The sequence below is a fragment of the Mytilus galloprovincialis genome, chromosome 4 (genome assembly GCF_965363235.1).
Source record: "Mytilus galloprovincialis chromosome 4, xbMytGall1.hap1.1, whole genome shotgun sequence".
In the NCBI taxonomy this organism is placed as follows: domain Eukaryota; kingdom Metazoa; phylum Mollusca; class Bivalvia; order Mytilida; family Mytilidae; genus Mytilus; species Mytilus galloprovincialis.
The window spans coordinates 101631518-101654056 of record NC_134841.1 but is presented as its reverse complement, the minus strand read 5'-3'; the positions used below and the strand labels follow the sequence as shown (position 1 = coordinate 101654056).

Below are 22539 nucleotides of genomic sequence, written 5' to 3'. Positions count from 1 at the left end.
AACGAGAAACACGACGGGTGCCACATAGCGAGCAAGATCTTCGTACATTTCCGGTGCACCCCATATCACCTCCAGTGTTTGGTTTGGGTTCGTGTTGCTTAGTCTTTATTTTTCTATGTTATGTTTTGTGTCCTATTGTCTGTCTGTTTGTCTTTTTCTTTTTCAGACATGGCGTTTTCAGTTTATTTTCGATTTATGAGTTCGAATGTCGCTCTCGTAATTTGTGCCCCTCTTTAAGTAATTATGTGTGTTTATATATGTATTCATGCTTATCCCAACGGTCTTCAACATTTGCAACACTCTAAGAAGTAAGCATTTTATGTTCAGAATAATTTTGAATAATTTTGTTACTAGAGACCTTCAAGTTGTTTAACATTTATAATATGCGTTTCGTTTGATTTATGAGATGTTTTGTCAAATAGAATCCATTTTATATGTATTATCACAGATTTTGTGTTAATCAGATAATATTGATACTAAGTACGTTATCAGTTTCCGGATTTCTCCGGAAGCCTATACTAAGTCTGTCAACTGATTAAAGGCAAACGTAGTCCCTTGGTGGTTATTGCAATTTCATATTCCTAATCAATTGGCATCAGATTGAGGGATACATGAAGGTAAGACTGTTTCTAGCATGTTACCTTATAAATAAATATAGGCAAAAGCCAATACTTGAGTATGGGACCTTCTGTTTTGAACTTTCCACGGAGTTCAGTATTTTTTGTTCTTTTATAACTTCATTTCCAATTGGTAATTTGAAAGCCACATTACTTATAACATCTATATAATTTAATTATCTATTATCATTGTAAGTATCATAATTATCGTTTTTTGTATTATTAAATTACTTTTATCATAATTATTTTACATAATAAAAAATGACAATCATTAATGTTCCATTTATATATCAAATTTGAATTTGATATAAGAACTCATCATAGATACCAGGCATATTTGTTAAAATCTATGTCACTTTGGTCTCTTGTGGAGAGTTGTCTCATTGGCAATCATATCACCTATTCTTTTTTATATATAATTTGTTACACCAGATACGCATTTCGTCGTCAGAAGATTCAACAGGAGCGCTCAAATAAATAAAGATAAGAAGGCTAAATTAAGCACGAAAAATTTGCTGATAAATTGTTCTTTTATTGGTTTGCCAGTACAAGATTAAATCATTTTAAATATACAAACTCAACATATCAAAAATAGTAGGCTTTATAACACCAAACAAGAATTTTGCCCACATATAACTCATAAGTGATCCAAGGACACAGTTATCGAGGGTATCACCAGCCTAGTAGTCAGCACTTCAATGTTGACATGAATGTCAATTATATGGTCATTTTTATAAATTTTCTGTTAACAAAACTTTGAATTTTTCGAAAAATAAGGATTTTCTTACCCCAGGAGTATATTACCTTAGCCGTATTTGGCACAACTTTTTGGAATTTTGGGTCCTCAATGCTCTTCAACTTTGTATTTGTTTGGCTTTTTAACTTTTTTGATCTGAGCGTCACTGATGAGTCTTATGTAGACGAAACGCGCGTCTGGCGTATAAAATTATAATCCTGGTACTTTTATCGTGCTTTGATTTTCGTTGTCTACGAATATAGTCCCTAGTGTGAACAGTGTTTAACTTGCAATATTTTTTGATGCACTTTCCATATTAATTTCTTGATATTTAATGCATAAAATATAAAGTAGGGGGATGGAATAAGATGTTAAAAAAATTGGGTGCTGAAATTACATGTTAAAAAAAATTGGGTGCTGAATCTTTATATTAAGGAGTGATTTGGTCCAGTTAAAAAAATTGAATTTTAGACCCCTTGACACAGAATCGTCAATATTTTGAGTTAGAGCTGGTAGAAGTTTCTATAATTTTGATATTATTTTCCCACTAGTAGTACACTACACTGTAAAAATCTTTTTGAGAAAGAGCAGGTGCGATTTTTTTTTATTTGAATTTATTATCTAAAAGAAATGCACTACGAAATAACTATGTTCTGGGGCCAAGTGCCGCGAATCAAAAATAATTACGAAGTTGAAGAGCATGGACATCAGATTTTCCATTAACAGTTTACTAAAGCTATCTATTATTGTGCTAGTAAAAAGATTCAGTTTACAGTGATGTTAGCATTCTATGAAAAATAATTAACATAACATGACTGTATTGATGGTATGTATTGTCAATGCAATAGCAAAGACTTCTGAAATCTCTACACCTATAATAATATAATTACGAAGTTGAAAAGCAAATTATATGTGTTGAATGTGGGTCTCGTTTTTCAAAGTTTGTAATTACATTTCATTGTGTTGTTTTCGCTTTTATTATTAATCAATATTTTCTTTGCGGTTTTGAACATGTGTTTCAGTTTTTGCTGAAGTTTTAGTATTTTCATAGAGTGCCGATCATTTGTTTTATTAAATTTAAGGTGTTTTCCCGGGAATTGTTTTTAGAATTATTGTTTTATTTTGTCGCATCGTCTTCAGACTGATTATTTTTATGCATATTTCTCGGCCCTTCATAGATGTTTGGACAGTTGAAAAATTATTTGTCTAGACATGATTTAAGATATATAAGTAATTCATAGCCAATATGACTAGGTATATTTGTCGTCTTTCTATAGAAATATGTTTTTGTTTTCCGGGGACAAAAGGCAGTATCCGATGGTTAATAACATTATTCATTTGATAATCATAAAACCTTATATTTTTTAAAAAAAACCTATGTAACAATGTCTACGAGTACTTCTTTGACTTATAGTCCCGTTTTTTTTTTTTTTTTTTTTTTTTTTTTTTCATTAATCCTGCATAATGACATCTATTTTAGTGGTCGATGAAAAACCTTCTGGATTGAAGGCCAACACAAATGCACTTCCATTTTTATTTATATCATTTAGAGTCCGAACTGTCAAAAATGCTTTGAAATATATGATAAATTGTGATTATTTAAGGTTTGGATGTTTTCGGATATTTGTTTAAACTACAAAACATTTTTTTAAGCGTCTTTAAAAAATACACTTTCAACTACAGTTGTCCTGTTTGTCTGTGATATATTTTACACAACCTGTTTTGTCTGTGATATATTTTACACAACCTGTTTTGTCTGTTTGGGTTGCTAACCCAATTTTGGCAGTATAACGGAGCTATAAACATCTCCCATACAAGTGACAGGTTTTGATACATATTAAAGCAGGTTTAACTGACCATTTTCTTCGTTAAATTTCTTGATTAGGAAAGGAATATTGCAGTTCTTTTCTATTCCGGTTCATTCATACAGTCAAACGTTTAATTTTAACAGTTTCCATCGGTTCCCCTTTTTGAATTTACATATTTCCCTTGAAGATTAAGTATCATTCATTGATGAAAGGAGTAATCGCTTTAGTTTTAGGCCTTTATAATCTTTGCATTATATAAAGATCATTATATTGATTGCCTTATAATGATTAACTGCCAGTTGGCGCTTTATATCTGATATTTTTGGAAAATATATCTTTTTGGTTATGCCAGCAGCTAATAGATATGACAATCATAGACTCCTTTTGTCATCACAAAACTAAAGGAAATAAATACAAATAGCTAATTGGGTTCAATAATTTTACATCACTTTTATGTCTGAACGGAAACAAGTAACATTCTCTGACCATTAAACAGAACAAAATGTGTCTGAAAAATGTAACAAAAACGCACAACCCTCTAGTCTTTATGACACATTCTGTGTTTAACGGTTAGAAAAAATTACAAAAATACGGTTTTATAACAAATCAACACAGAAAGATAAAAATCACAGACAGCAACCAACAATAACAAAAGACATATAAGTCCCAATTTATGAGTAATTGATATTAAGGTCGACATGGACTTGGCTAATGACAAATAATTCATGATCGCCAAAACGAAAGTATTTCAAAATTTATACGCATCTAAAACGCCCCCACCCCTTTTATGGACCAAAATAATCGGTCAATAAACGTATTTTCTTCAAAACATGAACATGAATAGTATTTTGGCCAATGCTGAAAGTAAAGAAATGATGATACCGACGTTTATATTTTAATAAAAAAAAACAGGAAATATGACAATAAAAATCAAATCTCATAAAAAGATAAAATCCCTATCAACTCACCCATTCACGATTAATACTATAAATAAAAAGTCTTCGTGCGATAAATGTCCAAATAAGCAGCAACTCTTGAAAAAAATCATTCAACTAATGTACTCAATTTTGGACGGTTGGCTGCGATTGGATCATATAGTAACACGTGTTCAATTAATCGCGATCAACACTAGCAGAGACGAGCATGAATTAAAAAAAAATATGACGGGTTTGTCTTTATATATACAATAACAAGACACAATCCATTTTTTCAAACATTTCATTCACTACTAAAGTAGAAAATTCATTCTTTTGATATATTTATATTGTTATTGAATTTATATTTAAATTGCCTTCAAATCTATCAAGGGTGGATCAAGCCATTTTCAGAAAGTGATTCCCGATCCAGGAAAAAGGGGGTCCAACTATATGTCCCTATTCAAATACATTGATCGTTCAAAAAAGGGGGTTCCAACCCCCGGAACCCCCTCCCTCTACTGAATATTGAATTCATGTATTTGGCAGCAAACGTGCGATTTTTACATTTTTTAAAGAAGGAATAGGGGGGGGGGGTGTTGAAATGACACATCCTGCATTTTATCATCAAATTAAGATCACAGCCTGTTTATTTCAAATCAATTTAGCCCCTGTTTTTTCCGCTTTCCGTTTCATCCATAAGAATCAAACGATATCTTATTTATCACAAAAATATTTCTTTAAAATAATCCTTTTTTACAAAGTTGCATTTTCAAGTCTGAAGTGTGAAACATTCATCTTTTACTTTAAATGGTTCGTTTTTGGTTCACCTGGCCCAAAGGGTCAAGTTAGCTTTTCCCATCACTTTGCGTCCGGCGTCCGTCGTCCGTCGTCCGTCGTCCGTCGTCGTTAACTTTTACAAAAATTTTCTCCTCTGAAACTACTGGGTCAAATTAAACCAAACTTATCCACAGTCATCATTGGGGTATCTAGTTTAAAAAATGTGTCCGGTGACCCCGCTTACCAACCAAGATGGCCGCCATGGCTAAAAATAGAACATGGGGTTAAAATGCAGTTTTTGGCTTATAACTCAAAAACCAAAGCATTTAGAGCAAATCTGACATGGTTAAAATTGTTTATCAGGTCAAGATCTATCTGCCCTGAAATTTTCAGACGAATCAGACAACCCGTTGTTGGGTTGCTGCCCCTAAAATGGTAATTTTAAGGAAATTTTACTGTTTTTGGTTATTATCTTGAATATTATTATAGATAGAGATAAACTGTTAACAGCAATAATGTTCAGCAAGTAAGATTTACAAATAAGTCAACATGACCGAAATAGTCAATTGACCCCTATAGGAGTTATTGCCCTTGATAGTCAATTTTTAAGCATTTTTCGTAAATCTTAGTAATCTTTTACAAAAATCTTCTCCTCTGAAACTACTTGGCCTAATTAATCCAAACTTGGCCACAATCATCTTTGGGGTATTTAATTTCAAAAATGTGTGGCGTAACCTGACCAACCAACCAAGATGGCCGCCATGGCTAAAAATAGAACATAGTGGTAAAATGCAGTTTTTGGCGTATAACTCAAAAACCAAAGCATTTAGAGCAAATCTGACATGGAATAAAAGTGTTTATCAGGTCAAGATGTATCTGCCCTGAAATTTTCAGATGAATCAGACAACTGGTTGTTGGGTTGCTGCCCCTGAATTGGTAATTTTAAGGAAATTTTGCTGTTTTTGGTTAATATCTTGAATATTATTATAGATAGAGATAAACTGTTAACAGCAATAAGTTCAGCAAAATTAGATCTACAAATAAGTCAACATGACCAAAATGGTCAGTTGACCCCTTTAGGAGTTATTGCCCTTTATAGTCAATTTTTAACCATTTTTCGTAAATCTTAGTAATCTTTTACAAACATCTCCTCTGAAACTACTATGTTAAATTAATCCAAACTTAGCCACAATCATCTTTGGGGTATCTAGTTTTAAAAATGTGTCCGGTGACCCAGCCATCCAACCAAGATGGCCACCATGGCTATAAATAGAACATAGGGGTAAAATGCAGTTTTTGGCTTATAACTCAAAAACCAAAGCATTTACAGCAAATCTGACATGGGTATAATTGTTTATCAGGTCAAAATCTATCTGCCCTGAAATTTTCAGATGAATCGGACAACCCGTTGTTGGGTTGCTGCCCCTAAATTGGTAATTTTAAGGAAATTTTTCTGTTTTGGGTTATTATCTTGAATATTATTATAGATAGAGATAAACTTTAAACAGCAATAATGTACAGCAAAGTAAGATTTACAAATAAGTCAACATGACTGAAATGGTCAATTGACCCCCTAAGGAGTTACTGTCCTTTATAGTCAATTTTTAACAATTATTATAAAATTTGTAAATTTTTACTAACATCTTCCACTGAAACTACTGGGCCAAGGTCATTATAGATAGAGATATCTGTAAGCAGCAAGAATGTTCAGTAAAGTAAGACTTACAAACACATCACCATCACCAAAACACAATTGTGTCATGAATCCATCTGCTTCCCTTGTTTAATATTCACATAGACCAAGGTGAGCGACACAGGCTCTTTAGAGCCTCTAGTTTTTTTTTATCAAATTATTGGATTCCTGCTTTTTTTTCTCGGTTGAAGGGAAATGGAAAAAAATGTGTTAACTTTATACTAAAACTTACAATTACTGCTTTGAGGCCATTTAAGTTTGTCAAATGTTCAGCACTATAAATCTTCCTTGACACGTCCTACAAGACAGATAAAAAAAACAAAAGTAACAAAAAACAGGCCGGAAACAACCTGCCGTATAGTTTTTTCTGCATTTGTAGTCAGGTCAAGGTCCTCGGCTATCGTACCTGACTATCGTGCAGAAAAACTATCCGGCAACGGTTGTTACCGGCCTGTTTCTTTGTTACCTTTGTATTGTATCTAATACTATATATTGACAGAATTTTGTAGCATAAGTTATCTCAAATGTATTACAAAACGAAATTTGTTAAGTTTTAATTTAAAAACAATTATCGTACGAGATCACAATGCTTTATAAATAAAGGCAACAGTGGTATACCACTAATCGATTAAGAGAAAACGAATTCGGGTACAAACTAAACCCGAAGGAAACAAAGGAATTTTAAAAAGGTCAAAAACATAAAAAAAAAAGGGCAGACTAAAATGTTCAGATGCTGAAGACTTACTGCTCTATATAGCACGCACTAATGAATTTTTTATGAAGTTATTCATATTTGAGTGTAAATTCACATTAAGATAAGACGTGTCACGGTACTTGTCTATCCCAAATTCATGTATTTGGTTTTGATGTTATATATATATGTTATATTTGTTATTCTCGTGGGATTTTGTCTATGTGTGTTACATTTTAGTGTTATGTCGTTGTTCTCCTCTTATATTTAATGCGTTTCCCTCGGTTTTAGTTTGTTATCCCGATTTTGTTTTTTGTCCATGGATTTATGAGTTTTGAACAGCGGTATACTACTGTTGCCTTTATTCAGATCCATTTCAAAAATGTCGGTCGTTAAGTTCTTTTAAAAAGTAAAACGTCATAAATACTGAACTCCGAGGAAAATTCAAAAAGGAAAGTCCCTAATTAAATGGCAAAATCAAAAGCTTAAACACATCAAACGAATGGATAACAACTGTTATATTCCTGGCTTGGTACATGCATTTTCTTATGTAAAATATGGTGGATTAAACCTGTTTTTTACCTCTCACTTGAATGACAGTCACATCATATTTACAACGAAGTAAAAGTTTGTTATTGAAACAAACCTACTCTCTTCTGATTCATTACAAAAGTATATCTTTTGACTCATATTTCTTTTTTTATAATAGTATTTCAACATGTAGCTTAAATATATGTATTTCTACATAAAAAAATGCCTGTTCCAAGTGAGGAATATCCATTCGTTTGGTGTGTTTGAGCTTTATGATTTTGCCATTGGCTTAGGGACTTCCCCGGAGTTAGTTTTTATTTGTTTTGTTTTTTCACTTTTTATGATATAGAACAACCCACACAGGTATTATTTACATATAGATATACCTAATGTTTCTTGTAAATATGTACCGTACATATGCACACATGTATAGCGTAATCAAATATCAAATAGAACGGTGCGAACAAGAAGATTAAGTTCTGCTGTATTCCTAATTCTATGCGATATTTTCATTTTTGCAAAATTAGCGACGGTTATATTTCGTAGAAATCTAAACTTTCATTTTTATTTTGTTAGCATTATTTTGTGTATTCTGAAAGCTCAAAACTTTAAATCTATTTTTCTGTCAATTGGTGAACCTGTCCAATCACAAACGCAAGCACAAATGTATAAATGTACAGTGTAATTGATTACCAGCTCTTTTTAATGACAATACTATGTGCCTATACGTGTTGCGGGCAATTCACAATAGTATAACATGATCAAACAGTGCGACAACGTTGTATGTATTATATTGAAAAGTCTTAAATACTGAACAGTCAAAACAAAAATCAACATTTAGTATTGAATTATACTTAAGGAATGTCCCATGAGGATACATTATGAGGTCAGAATCACAATTCAATTTTCCTCATAATGTTGATTTAATAAAAATGTTATTTGAAGCTTTTTTTTATTACAACATCTCTTTCTGCATTATTCTCTTCATATGATAATAAAACCCCTAAATTCATATTTATTTTTGACAATATTGGTTGTTTTGATTAAATACAACTTATGGAACAAATTAACCAGCATGGACTCGCTGTCTATGTAAACATGATATTGGTTTTGTTTTATTTGAATGCATGCTGATTTATATTTCGGTAGTCTAAAGCTAATGAATATGCGTAGAAACAAAATGAAAAACGAAGAAAATTGGTCATATATAATATTTCCAAGAAATTTTTATTATATAGCATTTTCAAAAATTGAAAATTTGAATTCATAGTGTAAATAATAAATAACTAAAATACCACACTCCAAAGACATTTGAAGGTAGCTAGTGATGATGAACTTCTGATTTGAATTTTCTTCGAGTTCAGTATTTTTGGTATTTTACATTTTGTATTCGGTGACCAAACAATAGAAAACATAAGAACTGGTTTGAGCCAACTTCATTTGGAATATATTCGTGGTCATCTGTGACATATATATGTAATGACAATTAACCAAATTATAACTTCGAAGGGATAACTTTAATCATCGTACCAACTGAAACCTATGAGATACCTTACAATAGGAGTATACTCTCAAATTAGTCAGTCAATATAACGTCAAGTTATAACAGCACGTACAGCTTTTGATTTTCCCCATAAAAAAAGAAATTTAACCTTCTAATGAATTGAAAGATAATAAGTTTTTCGGAAATTAAAGTTTAACGGACGCTATTATGGTAATATTGGTATCTAACTGATTACCAGTGTCATACATTCGAGGAACACTTTGTCGTACTAAATAATAAGTTTATTTAATGAGTATTCATGGAGGACCGTGGAAATGTTTGATTTGTCGTAGTTTTTATATTGTCATCCTCTCTGTCTTTATAATATCGCTATTTGTAATTTACAACTGGGTGCTTATTTTTATTGATTAAGAGGACCAGCGTCCGTAATAAGTGGAACGGGACAATTTAATCGATGGGAGTATCCAAGCTACTGTTCTTTAAAGATGAAATACGATTTAATTATTAATTTTCTATGTGTTATCATCTTATCAATTATCAATTGTTCAGCTGGATGAATTTCTATAAAAAGCATTTAATAATTGTTGTCGTTTTAGTTGAAAAAAACTTCAATCTTCTTTTCAAGCCATATGCAGTCTTACCAACTGTAAATACTTTACATGGCATATTTATAACAGGTAAGTCAAATGATCATCGACAGACACAAAAAAAAACAGTCGATTGGCAAGATATACCAAAAATTATAGTTCATAGCCTAGATAGTCGAAATATCTAAGGTGCTGGACAAAGTGAAGGCGTTGTTCCCACTATGTCTCAGATCTAGGTGTTCGAATCACGTTGAGAAAAATAAAATAATTGTGAGAGCAAATTTGCTGACCTAACCTTGTTGCACTAAATTTGAGACAAATTATGTATATATATATATGGTTCTTTGAGGCGGTGTTCCCACGATGTCTCACAATCAGGGGTTCCAATCACGCTGAGAGAAGAATCAAATTTGGTGATCTAACATTGTGTTGTGCTAAATTTGAGATAAATTATGTTTATTGGCAGTCAGCAGGGTTAAAGAACATCAGTTGTTCGACCTGTTAGTCAAATGCGTTTTGTTTAAATATACTTTTTCACTTTTTGGGTCTTTTGGAAAATGTTATTTGTGCTGTTTTAAGACCCTTCTACAACGACATTTGTTTTACATGCACACGTATAAAATTGCGGTTTTTATCCAACGCAATCATAGGTTTGAACGTAGTTTTCAAATTAGACTCGTATATATATATAGTTCTAGCGGAACTGCCTGACAATGCACCACCGTTATATATTCCTAAACCTGACCGAAGTCAGGAAGCGCGCAAATGGTTGTCACGGCTTATGCTATGTCTTAACATTGTCGTATCTTATGTACATGACAGATGTTTGATGCAGTCTGTGAAATTTATTCACTGCCTGTCTAGACTCGGACGATTAAGTGCTTTGGAAATTATATTTAGACGTGTTTTTTTTTAAGACAGCATATTGATCTTTTAAATGTTGTTCTTGGAAAAGAAAACGATTTTCATTAATGTTCCTGTCTTTTGCATTCACACACCTTAATATGAAAATATAAAACACTTTCCTTCACTTCCGACAAACACACGATAATTTTGTATAATGTTGACTAGAGTGAATCATGTTAATCGAGTGTATCATTGTCGTCTGTAATAATTGTAATTGGATGCTTGATTGATAGTGAAAACAGGTGCCCGATAGGAGGGGTTAGAGACCATACTTTTTATTTTATTTGGTTCTCTGTTGTTTCAGTAAACCATTAGGAACTCGAATATTTGAAATATATCTTAAAACAACGTCAACTGAATAAATGCGGTCAAGAACATCTCCCGGTTCATGTTGCAAATCATTTGATCGACCATAAATTAAAAAAATAAAAAGATAGAGAAAACGCACAGGACTTTTTACATAAACCCGTGAATTAAACGTCGCATGTGTTATTTGTTTTTGATATGAACATTGCCTTACTCATATCTTTAAAAGTCGTACTGAGGGTAGAATTTAGAGTAGTTCTATTTTTAGTTCGTTTTTCAAAGTTGCAAAAAAGAAGCCAAACATCTTAAATAAATTTCATAAATAATCATTGAATAGTATTGTTCAATCATAAACAAGTATGTTCTGGACCAAAATTGTTTTAAAGTTAAAGCAAAATAAATATGACAAAACACCATAATAACAAGACCTCAAATTTATGAGAGACCACGAAACAGTTCATTCGGGGTAACAATAACACAAAAAACAATGAAACTCGTCTGCAAAATATTGCCTTGCAGTGTAAAAAAGTAAAATGACGAAAATACTGAACTCCTAGGAAATTTCAAAACGGAAAGTCCCTTATCAAATGATAGCATCAAAAGCTCAAACACATCAAACGAATTGATACCAAATGTCATATTCCTGACTTGGTAGAGGTCTTTTTTTGGTATAAATGATTTACCTAAGGAGAATCGTGATTTTCTCATTGGACACAAAATCCTTTAAGGTAACCTTGATATTAATTTGTTTTAATACCACATCGATGCGTGGTTAGATATAATTTCATTACATACATATGAAATGAAGTAGGAATTAGAAATATTACTTTTTGAATTATATTGTGGTATCATTTCATATTTTTGATTTGGGACTTTTCTTTTTGAATTTTCCTCGGAGTTCAGTATTTTTGTGTTTTTACTTTTTAAATATCATCAGTGTTCGATGTTTTATATTACAATGCTGGTAGGGATATGAAAATTGTATGAATTCAATTATATTTAACCAAAGTAGTATAAGGCGTGTATGATACACGTATGATGATACATATTTAATTGAAAGTACTTAATATTGGTACATCAGACACCAATGCAATTACTGTTCTTTTACCAGGAACTTATATGACGTGTCTGAGAATACCTTTTTTGATTACATAATTCTTGTCAACAACGCCTTATAAATCTCAATCTTAATAGTAAAATTCTAAAATGTTTTTTACACTGGACTATAAGAATAAATTTGTTTTTGTATCTTAATTGTACTAAAGAATATTGAAATCGTTTGATATTTTTTCTAATCGTTTGACTTTTTCGTTTGTTAATTTTTTGGTTAATTTTCATGACATATTATTCTGCAATTTTGATTGGCACTGGTATTTCGAAAGCTCTATTTTATTTTCAGATAAATGCAACATCTATGATAACAAGTGCTTTCCGTTACAACGTTTCGATAGAAAAACACGAAAACCCTAGCTGATTTAACCCATTATGTCATGGTTGTCGTATTAAAAAATGTATTTATCAGAAGTAAAATCATCTAATTTTATAGAGTTTTAAAAGTATTGGAAACGCGAGCATTTTTATCGTTATATCAAAAACACGGTGTTTGCTAATTTAGAAATGCTCATGTAATCACCTTTATCAATGCTCTTCAACTTTATACTTGTTTGGCTTTCTAACTATTTTGATCTAAGTGTCACTGATGATTCATGTGTAGACAAAACGCGCGACTGGTGTATCAAAGTCAACGATATAATATTAAGATATACCAAGTCCGAAAGATAAGACAAATTCATATTACATAAACTTGACATACAGTGAGGATTTCTGTTTGTACTGCGGTGAACTCAAACAACCAATGACGATTAAAAAAAAAACAAATTGCACCGGCCTAGTAGTCAACCTTTCGTGTTGGCTTGAAATATAATTCATATAGTCTTATTTATGAAATACCTTCTAACAATTCTTCTAATTGTTCGAAAAATGAAGGATATCTACTGGAATAGACTACATTGGCTATATTTGTATAAACCTTTCGAAATCTTTGGTCCTCTGTTCGAAGGTAAGTTTTGTTGTTAGAAGGCTTTAAAGGTATGGTGAAAATTGGCATGAAGATTTTATTTTGAACGCACAGTAGAAAAGCTTTCTTTTCTACTGGGTGCATGGATATGTTTAAAAGGAGATGTAGGTTATACGAGAATAAAGCTGCAAATAAAATGCGCATATGTCTTAAAGTTGTTCATATGACCTGAAAGATAACTCATAAGATGTTTTTCTGTTGTAATTATTTTGTAGGAATAAGACATTGATGTTTTGTTCAAACAATATTAAAATTGTTGAGAATTATTAATTGACCATATATGTTCATTTTCTCTTTGTGTCCTTATCAAATATCTTACAATAACTGGTATATTATTGACTATAATATCAGGAATTTTTTAATTGGATGTTGAACCTTGTGACAATATTGGCGATTATGTTATAATAACAGAACAGCTGCTCAAGACACAGTTGTATACTGTATTGCCAATATGAGCTGTTTGGGTTAGAAAAAAATTAGTGAGGATAAATAATTTATTGAATTGCAGGAAGGCATACATTTAAATATATATGCCATGCCATTTTGGCAAAATATTAGAATGTCTTTGATAAATCGGCTATCGTGAGTTACGATGACAACTATTTATTTAGAAGCCATGATATGGTAACAAAAACCCGGAGATATATACGAAGCATGAGCTAATTTGGGGTAAGCGGTCACCTATTTATATATCTCCTATAACATTTAAAACAAGAATGTGTTCATAGTACACAGATGCCCCACTCGCACTATCATTTTCTATGTTTAGTGGACCATGAAATTGGCGTAAAAACTCTAATTTGGCATTAAAATTAGAAAGATCATATCATAGGGAAAATGTATACTTAGTTTCAAGTTGATTGGACTTCACCTTCATCCAAAACTACCTTGACAAAAAACTTTAACCTGAAGCGGGACAAAAGAACGAACGGACTGACGAACAGACAAACAGACGAACAGACGGAAGGACGGACAGACAGACCAGAAAACATAATGCCCCTCTACTATCGTAGGTAGGGTATAAAAAACAGAGATGTTTATAAAACATCAACTATCTTGAGATGAACTGACAACTACTATAAGTATTTATATAGAAGCCATCGTATTGTAACATAAGCCCGGATATTTATATGATAAATTTGCTATCTTGACGTTTTCTATATATATAGAAGCCATCGCATTGTAACAAAAGCTCGGAGATTTGTCTAATACATTAGCTATTTTGAGGTGAACTGTCATCTATCTATATATTAGTCATGGCGTTGTTACAAAAAAAATCATATTTGGGTAAGCAGACACCTATTCATATATTAACTCTACCATTTTAACCAAAACCTAGAGATAATTATGATACATCAGTTATCTTTTGGGAAGCTTCCAGCTATTTAAATATATGCCATGCCATTTTAACCATGTTTAATATACATCAGCTATCGTTTAATTAATATTATAACACTCTACCATGAGAATAATTTTGACATTGTAATTCTAACAGCAATACTTAAAAATCGATTATTATGTTAAATTTATTATTATATATGCATTGCAAGTCCGTGTATTATAAAACAAATTCAAAATTAGAATGCCTATTCTGAATCTGAATCCTGATACTGAATGATTTTGCCTACTCTGAATCAGAATCTTGGTGCTAAATGATTTTGACTTCTCTGAATGAGAATCCTGATATCAAATGATCCTGCCTTTCCTGTGTTATAAAGGATTGAAATATTCCCCATGTATCTTTCAAATGTGTTTTTATGAGATAAAAATGGTTTAAACAGATTATAACTACAATTTTTTTTAAGGAAAATCAAGTATTTTTTTTCATTTGTAAAATAATCACAAATAGACCAACAAGGTGGAGAGATAAGGGCGAACCATCTGAAAAGTACTTCAAAAATATGATTGCCATTGAGACAACTACCCACCAGATTTTAACTGAAGTAGATATAAGTTTAGGCGAGTAACATAGCATGTCGATGTAGTATACAAATATCTGGCATAACGTTTCCCTTTATCATGTGGAAGACCATTTATTGCCCATAATTTTTGAACCCTTGGTTTAAAGACTGCGACTTGGTGCCAAATGACTGTGGACATCTCTGTATTATATTGCTTGTTTATAATGATTATATCTTATGTGGGATAATGGAATTTCAATTTTCAAAAACTAATAAATACACAGATGTTTGAAGAACTCCTACGTGACGATAATGATACTTTTCGCTTCCGTTCCTTCTGCGTAACAATATTACATAATTATTATAGAATGATTAATATGGACGGAATGAAAAGAAGGATACAATAGAAATAGCTTAGATCTTTGCTAGCATAACGATGCACAATTATATATATATATATATATATATATATATTCAGAAAACTATTGTTATCAATCTTTGCATAGATAAAACAATATTGATCTTGACTTATATCCTCAAATTATTTGTCAAACTTTCAAAAGAAAACGTTCTTTGAAGTCTTGCCAACGTCTGAGAGACTTTTAACATTTTTATCTTGATTCAATATCTTCAAAAAAAACTTCCTGGTGTAAAAAATAAAATCACAAAAATACTGAACTCCGAGAAAAAAATCAAAATAGAAAGTTCCTAGTCAAATGGCAAAATCAAAAGCCCAAACACCTCAAACCAATGGATAACAACTGTCATATTCCTGACTTCGTATACACATTTTCTTATGTAGAAAATGGTTGCTTAAACCTGGTTTTATAGCTAGCTAACCCTCTCACTTGTATGACACTCGCATCAAATTCCATTATATTGACAACGATGTGTAAGAGGTTAAGCTAGCTATAAAACCTAGTTTACTAACCATATTCCATCTACATCAGAAAATTTATGTATGAAGTCAGGAATATGACAGTTGTTTTCCTTTCGTTTTATGTTTTGAGCTTTTGATTTTCACATTTTATAAAGAGCTTTTCGTTTTGAATAATCTTTGGAGTTCGTTATTTTTGTTATTTTATTTTGAACTGCGGTATACTTCTGTTTACCTTTAATTGAAATTGTATAAAGCATACGGTTTCCCCGTTCAAAGGAGTAGGTCCGGTAAGGGCCGATTTTAGCCTCAAATTTCAGATTCATCTGACGAAAGATTTTGAACACTTTTTAAACACTTAAGTGCCTATTTCAGTTGATACTCCTTTGTATATATCGGATTACTAAATAATATATCGAAAACACAACACACATTGTCCTCTTTCAAAAGTAACACATGTCGTATATTACGCTTTATATCATTCTGCTTTTAGTTAAGACAATTATTGAAAAAAATGAAGTATAGAATTCACAACATTCCATAAATGTCATCAGCTTTTATTTTTTGTTATCAAAGCACAAATTTGTAGAACTTATTTTCAATTTCAGATTTCTAAACGGACCCATAAAAGAAGACAATACATGTGATTAGATAGACTCGATTAGACGATCAGATTATGACATTAGGTTAAATGGAGTATAATTGCAACGATTTCACAGGATGCCAAAATAATCAAAACTTCACCGCATATTCTTTGGTCATTTCAAACGGCACAGTTTCTCCGACAAATATACCAACAGAAAAAGGAATGTACATTAAATCTTGTTTAGTTCTTATGATATCATGTTCTATAATTTTCAGCAACGTTATAAACATTCTAGTTATTCAGAAAACAGTGCAGCTTCCACGAATAACCCGCATCTGTATATTAAATCTTAGCATAAGTGATCTTTTAGTTGGATTGATTTCCTGTTTTCCTTGTATCATACCTGCGTTTACTGGTTCCTGGCCGTATGGAGACGTCTGGTGTCAGATTGCTGGTATTATCCATGGTACTTCAGTTACAATATCTATATGGAGTTTGTCCTTGATAAGTATAGACCGTTACTTTGCAATCGTTCGTCCATTGAAATCTAGATGTCTACTAACTCCATCAAAGGTTGTATCAACTATAATATTACTATGGTTCATAGCAGTTGTTACTTTTTTTGCGCCTTTGCCGACCAAATCTAACTTTATTTATTACCGGTATAGTACAGATGAAATGATTTGTGGTCTATATTGGGAATACAAATGGTTCTGCTTGATTACAGCATTATATATACCTATAATTTCAGCATGTATAATCATATACACAAATTTCAAAGTAACAAGAAAAGTAATCTACTCTCGACGAATGGTAGCAATTTGGAGAACAAGTAGAAGTTCAGGACAAAGCGAAATGAGGGCAGTCAAATTGTTGACTATTGCTACCGTTGTTTATTTCATATCATGGGGACCATACGTTATTCAGGCTATTCTAATGAGTTTAACAAATATCAATACTATTCCGTCCAATGTCAGATTCGCTACAATGTGGTTGGCTAATTGCAACAGCTTTTCCAACGTGTTCGTTTATTCTGCCATGTATAAGAGTTTCCGAAGAAGAGCCAGGTTCCTTTTGCTATCAGTATGTTGTTTAGGAGATGGTCGCTTTCATGTTAATTCAAGTACAGATAAAAACTGCAATTCTTCTGGAAGAGATCCCGTTGACCTATTTGATTAAGCTGGTATTATCTAAAGCGTATGATAATCAATTTCAACCATCATTTAAAGTAGAACAATTTGACAAGTAACGATAAACGAGCCAATCAGTTTGATAGCCAATTGGCAACTGTTTCTTATATGTCTACGAGGTGCCTTGAATTCCGATTTACAAAACAGTTCTTCTTTAAATATGTTTACGCGTGTAACATTACACCTCATAGTAATCAGTACAAACACCAAACAAAAAACACAATGTAGTGAACAGATTGATAAAACACAGTCCTTTTTGAAGGTTTCTCAGCAGACAACTGAATATTTATTGTGTTTTATGTAGAACACAACTATTGTAATCATTACCTTTGAAGTTTATTTTCGTCATTGGAATATAGTAGTCCATCCACGATCCAAATATGATGGACAATGGAATCAGAATTTGAATTGATATGGAAAGAAGAAATATAGGCATTTGCTATATACAGGAAAAGATATATTAATAATTATTACTAGGCTCCTTATATTTTTCTAAAAAATAATTTAAAAATCAATCTTTGTGATATGATGTTAATTGTGTTTTTCAATTAATAATTGATATAGCTTTGTAACTTAAACACAGAAATGTCAGAAGAGATACCACGGGAACGTTATAAACAAGTCAGAAATAAGGTTTCATCTTATATAACATATAAACAAATTGGCTTTGGATATATTATAAGAAACTGCACAACCTACAAGATTTTTTACTCGTGTCACCAAATTCTAATACGACAATTTTAAAAGTGTAGTTATGCTTATATTGTTATATCATGAATATTAAGGACAAGATCTTAAAACGAGACAAATTCTGTGCTATTTCATATAAAACTCTACAAAATTCTAAGCAACAAGTAATGATTTCTGACAGATTAACATTTTGGAAAAAATCTTTACAGGTGCTATTTCATAGATTATTCAAACGAATTCAATGTGTTTTTTTTTTATTGTCGATGTATCTATCAGATGTCGATTGGGGTACATCAAGAGGCTTTATCATATCTTTTCCTTTATAGTATTGTTGAAAATCACTATTATTTTCTACCGAAGAAAGTAATACCTTTATATGTGAAGTTTTTGATACATTGTAGAATTAAAAGACGTAAGAGTGTTAACAATACAAATTCGAAAGATTTTAGACGATTTTGCATTTATCGATGACATCAAAAGTAATTTAGAGCCAAACAATGTTATTGTATACAATTATGAGACAATGCATCAAATTTTATACTTGCTAGTTGTGTATCGATTTAACTATCTTGAGAATCGAAATTTGTGGCAAGATTTCATTTCAGAATAGTCATCGTACTTCTAATTTTTCCAATTATGTCCCGTATAGTTATATTATGGCTTTGCTCTCACCACATATAGAATTTACTGAACCCGTATATATCGTATAAGGTCAATAGCACACTGTGTAACGAATTTATCTTACAGAGTATCTTCATTTGATGAATTTAGACCAAAGCTGCCTCATTTGCAACCATACCAAATCTTCTTATTCCTATATTAAAGTGTTAAACTGTTCAATTTTAAGAACCTATTTCCATTGGTCTGCAAAAATACTAATGTCAACAATAACAATTGAATATCAACAACCTTGATATAACATTATAAAACAGAACTTTCAATTCCTTTAATAAAATAGTGCCAAATTAGTAACTCCACTACTAACAGTGTATTGAAATAAGCCCCGCCTCCCTACTAACCTAATAAGGAATATACACGGTCTCCACACGCAAACGCTTTTATTCAATCATATTCCTGGAAATGTATAGGATGTAAGATAAGTTATCATTCAAAATGAAGCATACATAACAGGATTTTTGCGGTCTCGCTCAATTCGCTTTGGTTTTGGTCTTTTACATTGCTTTGGTATCTTCTAAAAAGATTGATGAGATTTAAATAAAGTTAAACCGCTGAATACATTACCTCTTTTTGGTCCTTAATCCTCTTTGACTTTGTACTTGTAAGGCTATATAACTATTTTGATCTGGGCGTCACTGATGAGTCTTATGTAGACGAAACGCGCGTCTTGCGTATTAAATTATAATGCTGGTACCTTTAATAACGTTAACTATACCTTGAATTATTTACTTGCCACAGATACAAAAGAGGGACGAAAGATACCAATGAGACAGTCAAACTCATAAATCTAAAACAAACTGACAACGCCATGGCTAAAAATGAAAAAGACAAACAAACAACAGCACACATGACACAACATAGAAAACTAAAGAAAAAACAAGACGAACCCCACCAAAAAACTAGGGGTAATCTCAGGTGCTCCGGAAGGGTAAGCAGATCCTGTTCCACATGTGGCACCCGTCGTGTTGCTTATGTGGTAACAAGTCCGGTAAATAGTCTAATTCGGTAGATCATTCACATTCATGAAAGGGAAGGGGATTGTAGTTACGACGTAAGGAACATATCCGATATCATTTGTGAAACGATTATTCCATAACGGTCAACCAACTCGTGATGGCGTCCGTAAAATTTACGAAGGGACGATTTCAACTTCACCATTTGGAACTCTTGGTTTAATAGCTTCCTTGTGAGCAGCAACTCTCTATCAAGAAAATCATGATAGGAAATGCAAGCAGGGGAATATCGTATCAATTGGGAGATATATACCCCGTATGCAGGTGCTGCTGGAATGTTGCTACTTAGAAACGGAAAGTTCACAATTGGAAAGCTGAAATCATCTCTTTTGTCGCAAAGTTTTGTTTTCAACCGACCCTCATTGTCAATTTCTAGATGTAAGTCAATATATGAGGCCGACTTAACTGTATCTGTAGTATCCTTTATCCCTAGCTCGATGGGATAGATGCCTTCCACATAGTCGCTAAATTTTGAATTATTTAGTGAAAGAACATCATCTATATAGCGGAAAGTATATTTAAAGGATATTGCTAACTTTCTTCCTAAGAAGTTCAAGTCATAGGTAAAAATTACATTGTTGAATGGCTTGCTTTTTTCATGAAATACTCATAACAAAAGAATCAAAATGGCAATTTTAAGCGAGTTTTAATCATTTTAATTTGAATACGTTTTCTATGTAAAAGTGTTGGCAAATAAGAATTCATTAAAGGCACCTTAATTGTATTTAAATTTGAAAGATGTTTTGAATATTCACAGTTGTGAAATGAGTTCAGAGAAGTTTATCTTACATAATTAGTGATAGTACATATTACTAGATTTATTTCACCTGACTGGGTGGGGTTTAAGAAGTTCGCTTATTTAAGACCAGTCCATCTTCAGACAGGATTTTTGGGATAAATTCATCAATGAAGTGTCCAGTTATTCGTCCCATATCATACACTCAATTCTTTTGTATATGCGTTTGGTGACACTGATAGGTGATTAGAATTCAATAATAATTATAACGGCATTCATCCTTTTCACACACATCTTCAAATAGACTGACCTTATGCAAATTAAAACATAAGCTCCGCCCGATCAGTTAAAATAACATTGGTAATACATATGCATCAAGATTTTTCTATCGCATTGAGATATCTCAGGCAGTATTTAGGTGTTAGCGTTCTCGATTAAGGCAATCCTAAGTAAAGCACATCGAAAACATAAAGTTTATTTAAGGAATGACTGTAATATTTTTTCTGTCTATGAAGAAATAACATCAAAAATGTGGTGCACACTAAATAGCCCGCGTATAGGGTTATTTTAAAGTGTGCACTACATCTTTTTTTATGTTATTTCGAATAGGCAGAAAAAATGTTACAGTCATTGCATATAATTTAATTCTTAATTCCTTTTTAAACCGGTGTAAATCATGAAAAATCGTTGATGACACCATGGTCACATGACAAAAGTATGTCTATGAGCTCATAAATAAACCGACGTCAGCCAATCGGAAAAGGCGTTACATCCAAAATTGACTTATATAATATAGAGATAAGAAGTTTTATTCCTTTCGTTGACTATTAGAAGACAATTTCTAAATCATCTCATATATTATTAAAAGAAAATACAATAATTTTATGAGCTGTTGTCCATCTTACCCGTACCTAAACTGTGACAATGATTGATGTTTCTTTTATGTAGTACTTATTATTGACATTTTTTTTTTTTTTCGATAATTGTAAAATCATTTGCGTTAGTAATGATACCTGGCTTTAAACAAAGGCTACATAAAAAGGTTGCTGCTAAAGAAACATCGATATCATTATTGTTATTGTAGATATTTAATTGTTACTTTATCAATTTCACTGTTATTGTAGATATTTAATTGTTACTTTGTCAATTTCACTGTTATTGAACACATTAACTGTTATTGTGTTGTCTTCTTTTTAATTAAATATGTTCCCTATAAAATCATTAAATATGTTCCCTATAAAATCATTAAATGATCATTAAATATGTTCCCTATAAAATCATTAAATATGTTCCCTATAAGATCATTAAATATGTTCCCTATAAAATCATTAAATATGTTCCCTATAAAATCATTAAATATGTTCCCTATACAATTCATTAAATATGTTCCCTATAAAATCATTAAATATGTTCCCTATAAAATCATTAAATATGTTCCCTATACAATTCATTAAATATGTTCCCTATAAAATCATTAAATATGTTCCCTATAAAATCATTAAATATGTTCCCTATAAGATCATTAAATATGTTCCCTATAAAATTCATTTGATTATTATCATTTGAGGAGACTTTCAGGAAATTTTATTGTATTAAATATGTTCCCTATAAAATACATTTGAGTATTATCATTTGAGGAGACTTTCAGGATATCTCACATTGACCTTGACTTTTTGTTCTTCTAATTAAGGTGAGGTAAGATGTTGTTGTACCTTAAA

General features: G+C 31.7%; 1 protein-coding gene across 1 annotated transcript; it reads left to right on the top strand.

Moving 5' to 3' along the window:
• Positions 1-530: 530 nt before the first annotated feature.
• LOC143073643 (neuropeptide FF receptor 2-like) lies at positions 531-22000 on the top strand. The gene is made up of 2 exons (XM_076249330.1): positions 531-617; positions 16537-22000. The coding sequence occupies exon 2, from the start codon at positions 16620-16622 to the stop codon at positions 17691-17693; it is 1074 nt and encodes a 357-aa protein (XP_076105445.1). The 5' UTR covers positions 531-617; positions 16537-16619; the 3' UTR covers positions 17694-22000.
• Positions 22001-22539: the final 539 nt, after the last annotated feature.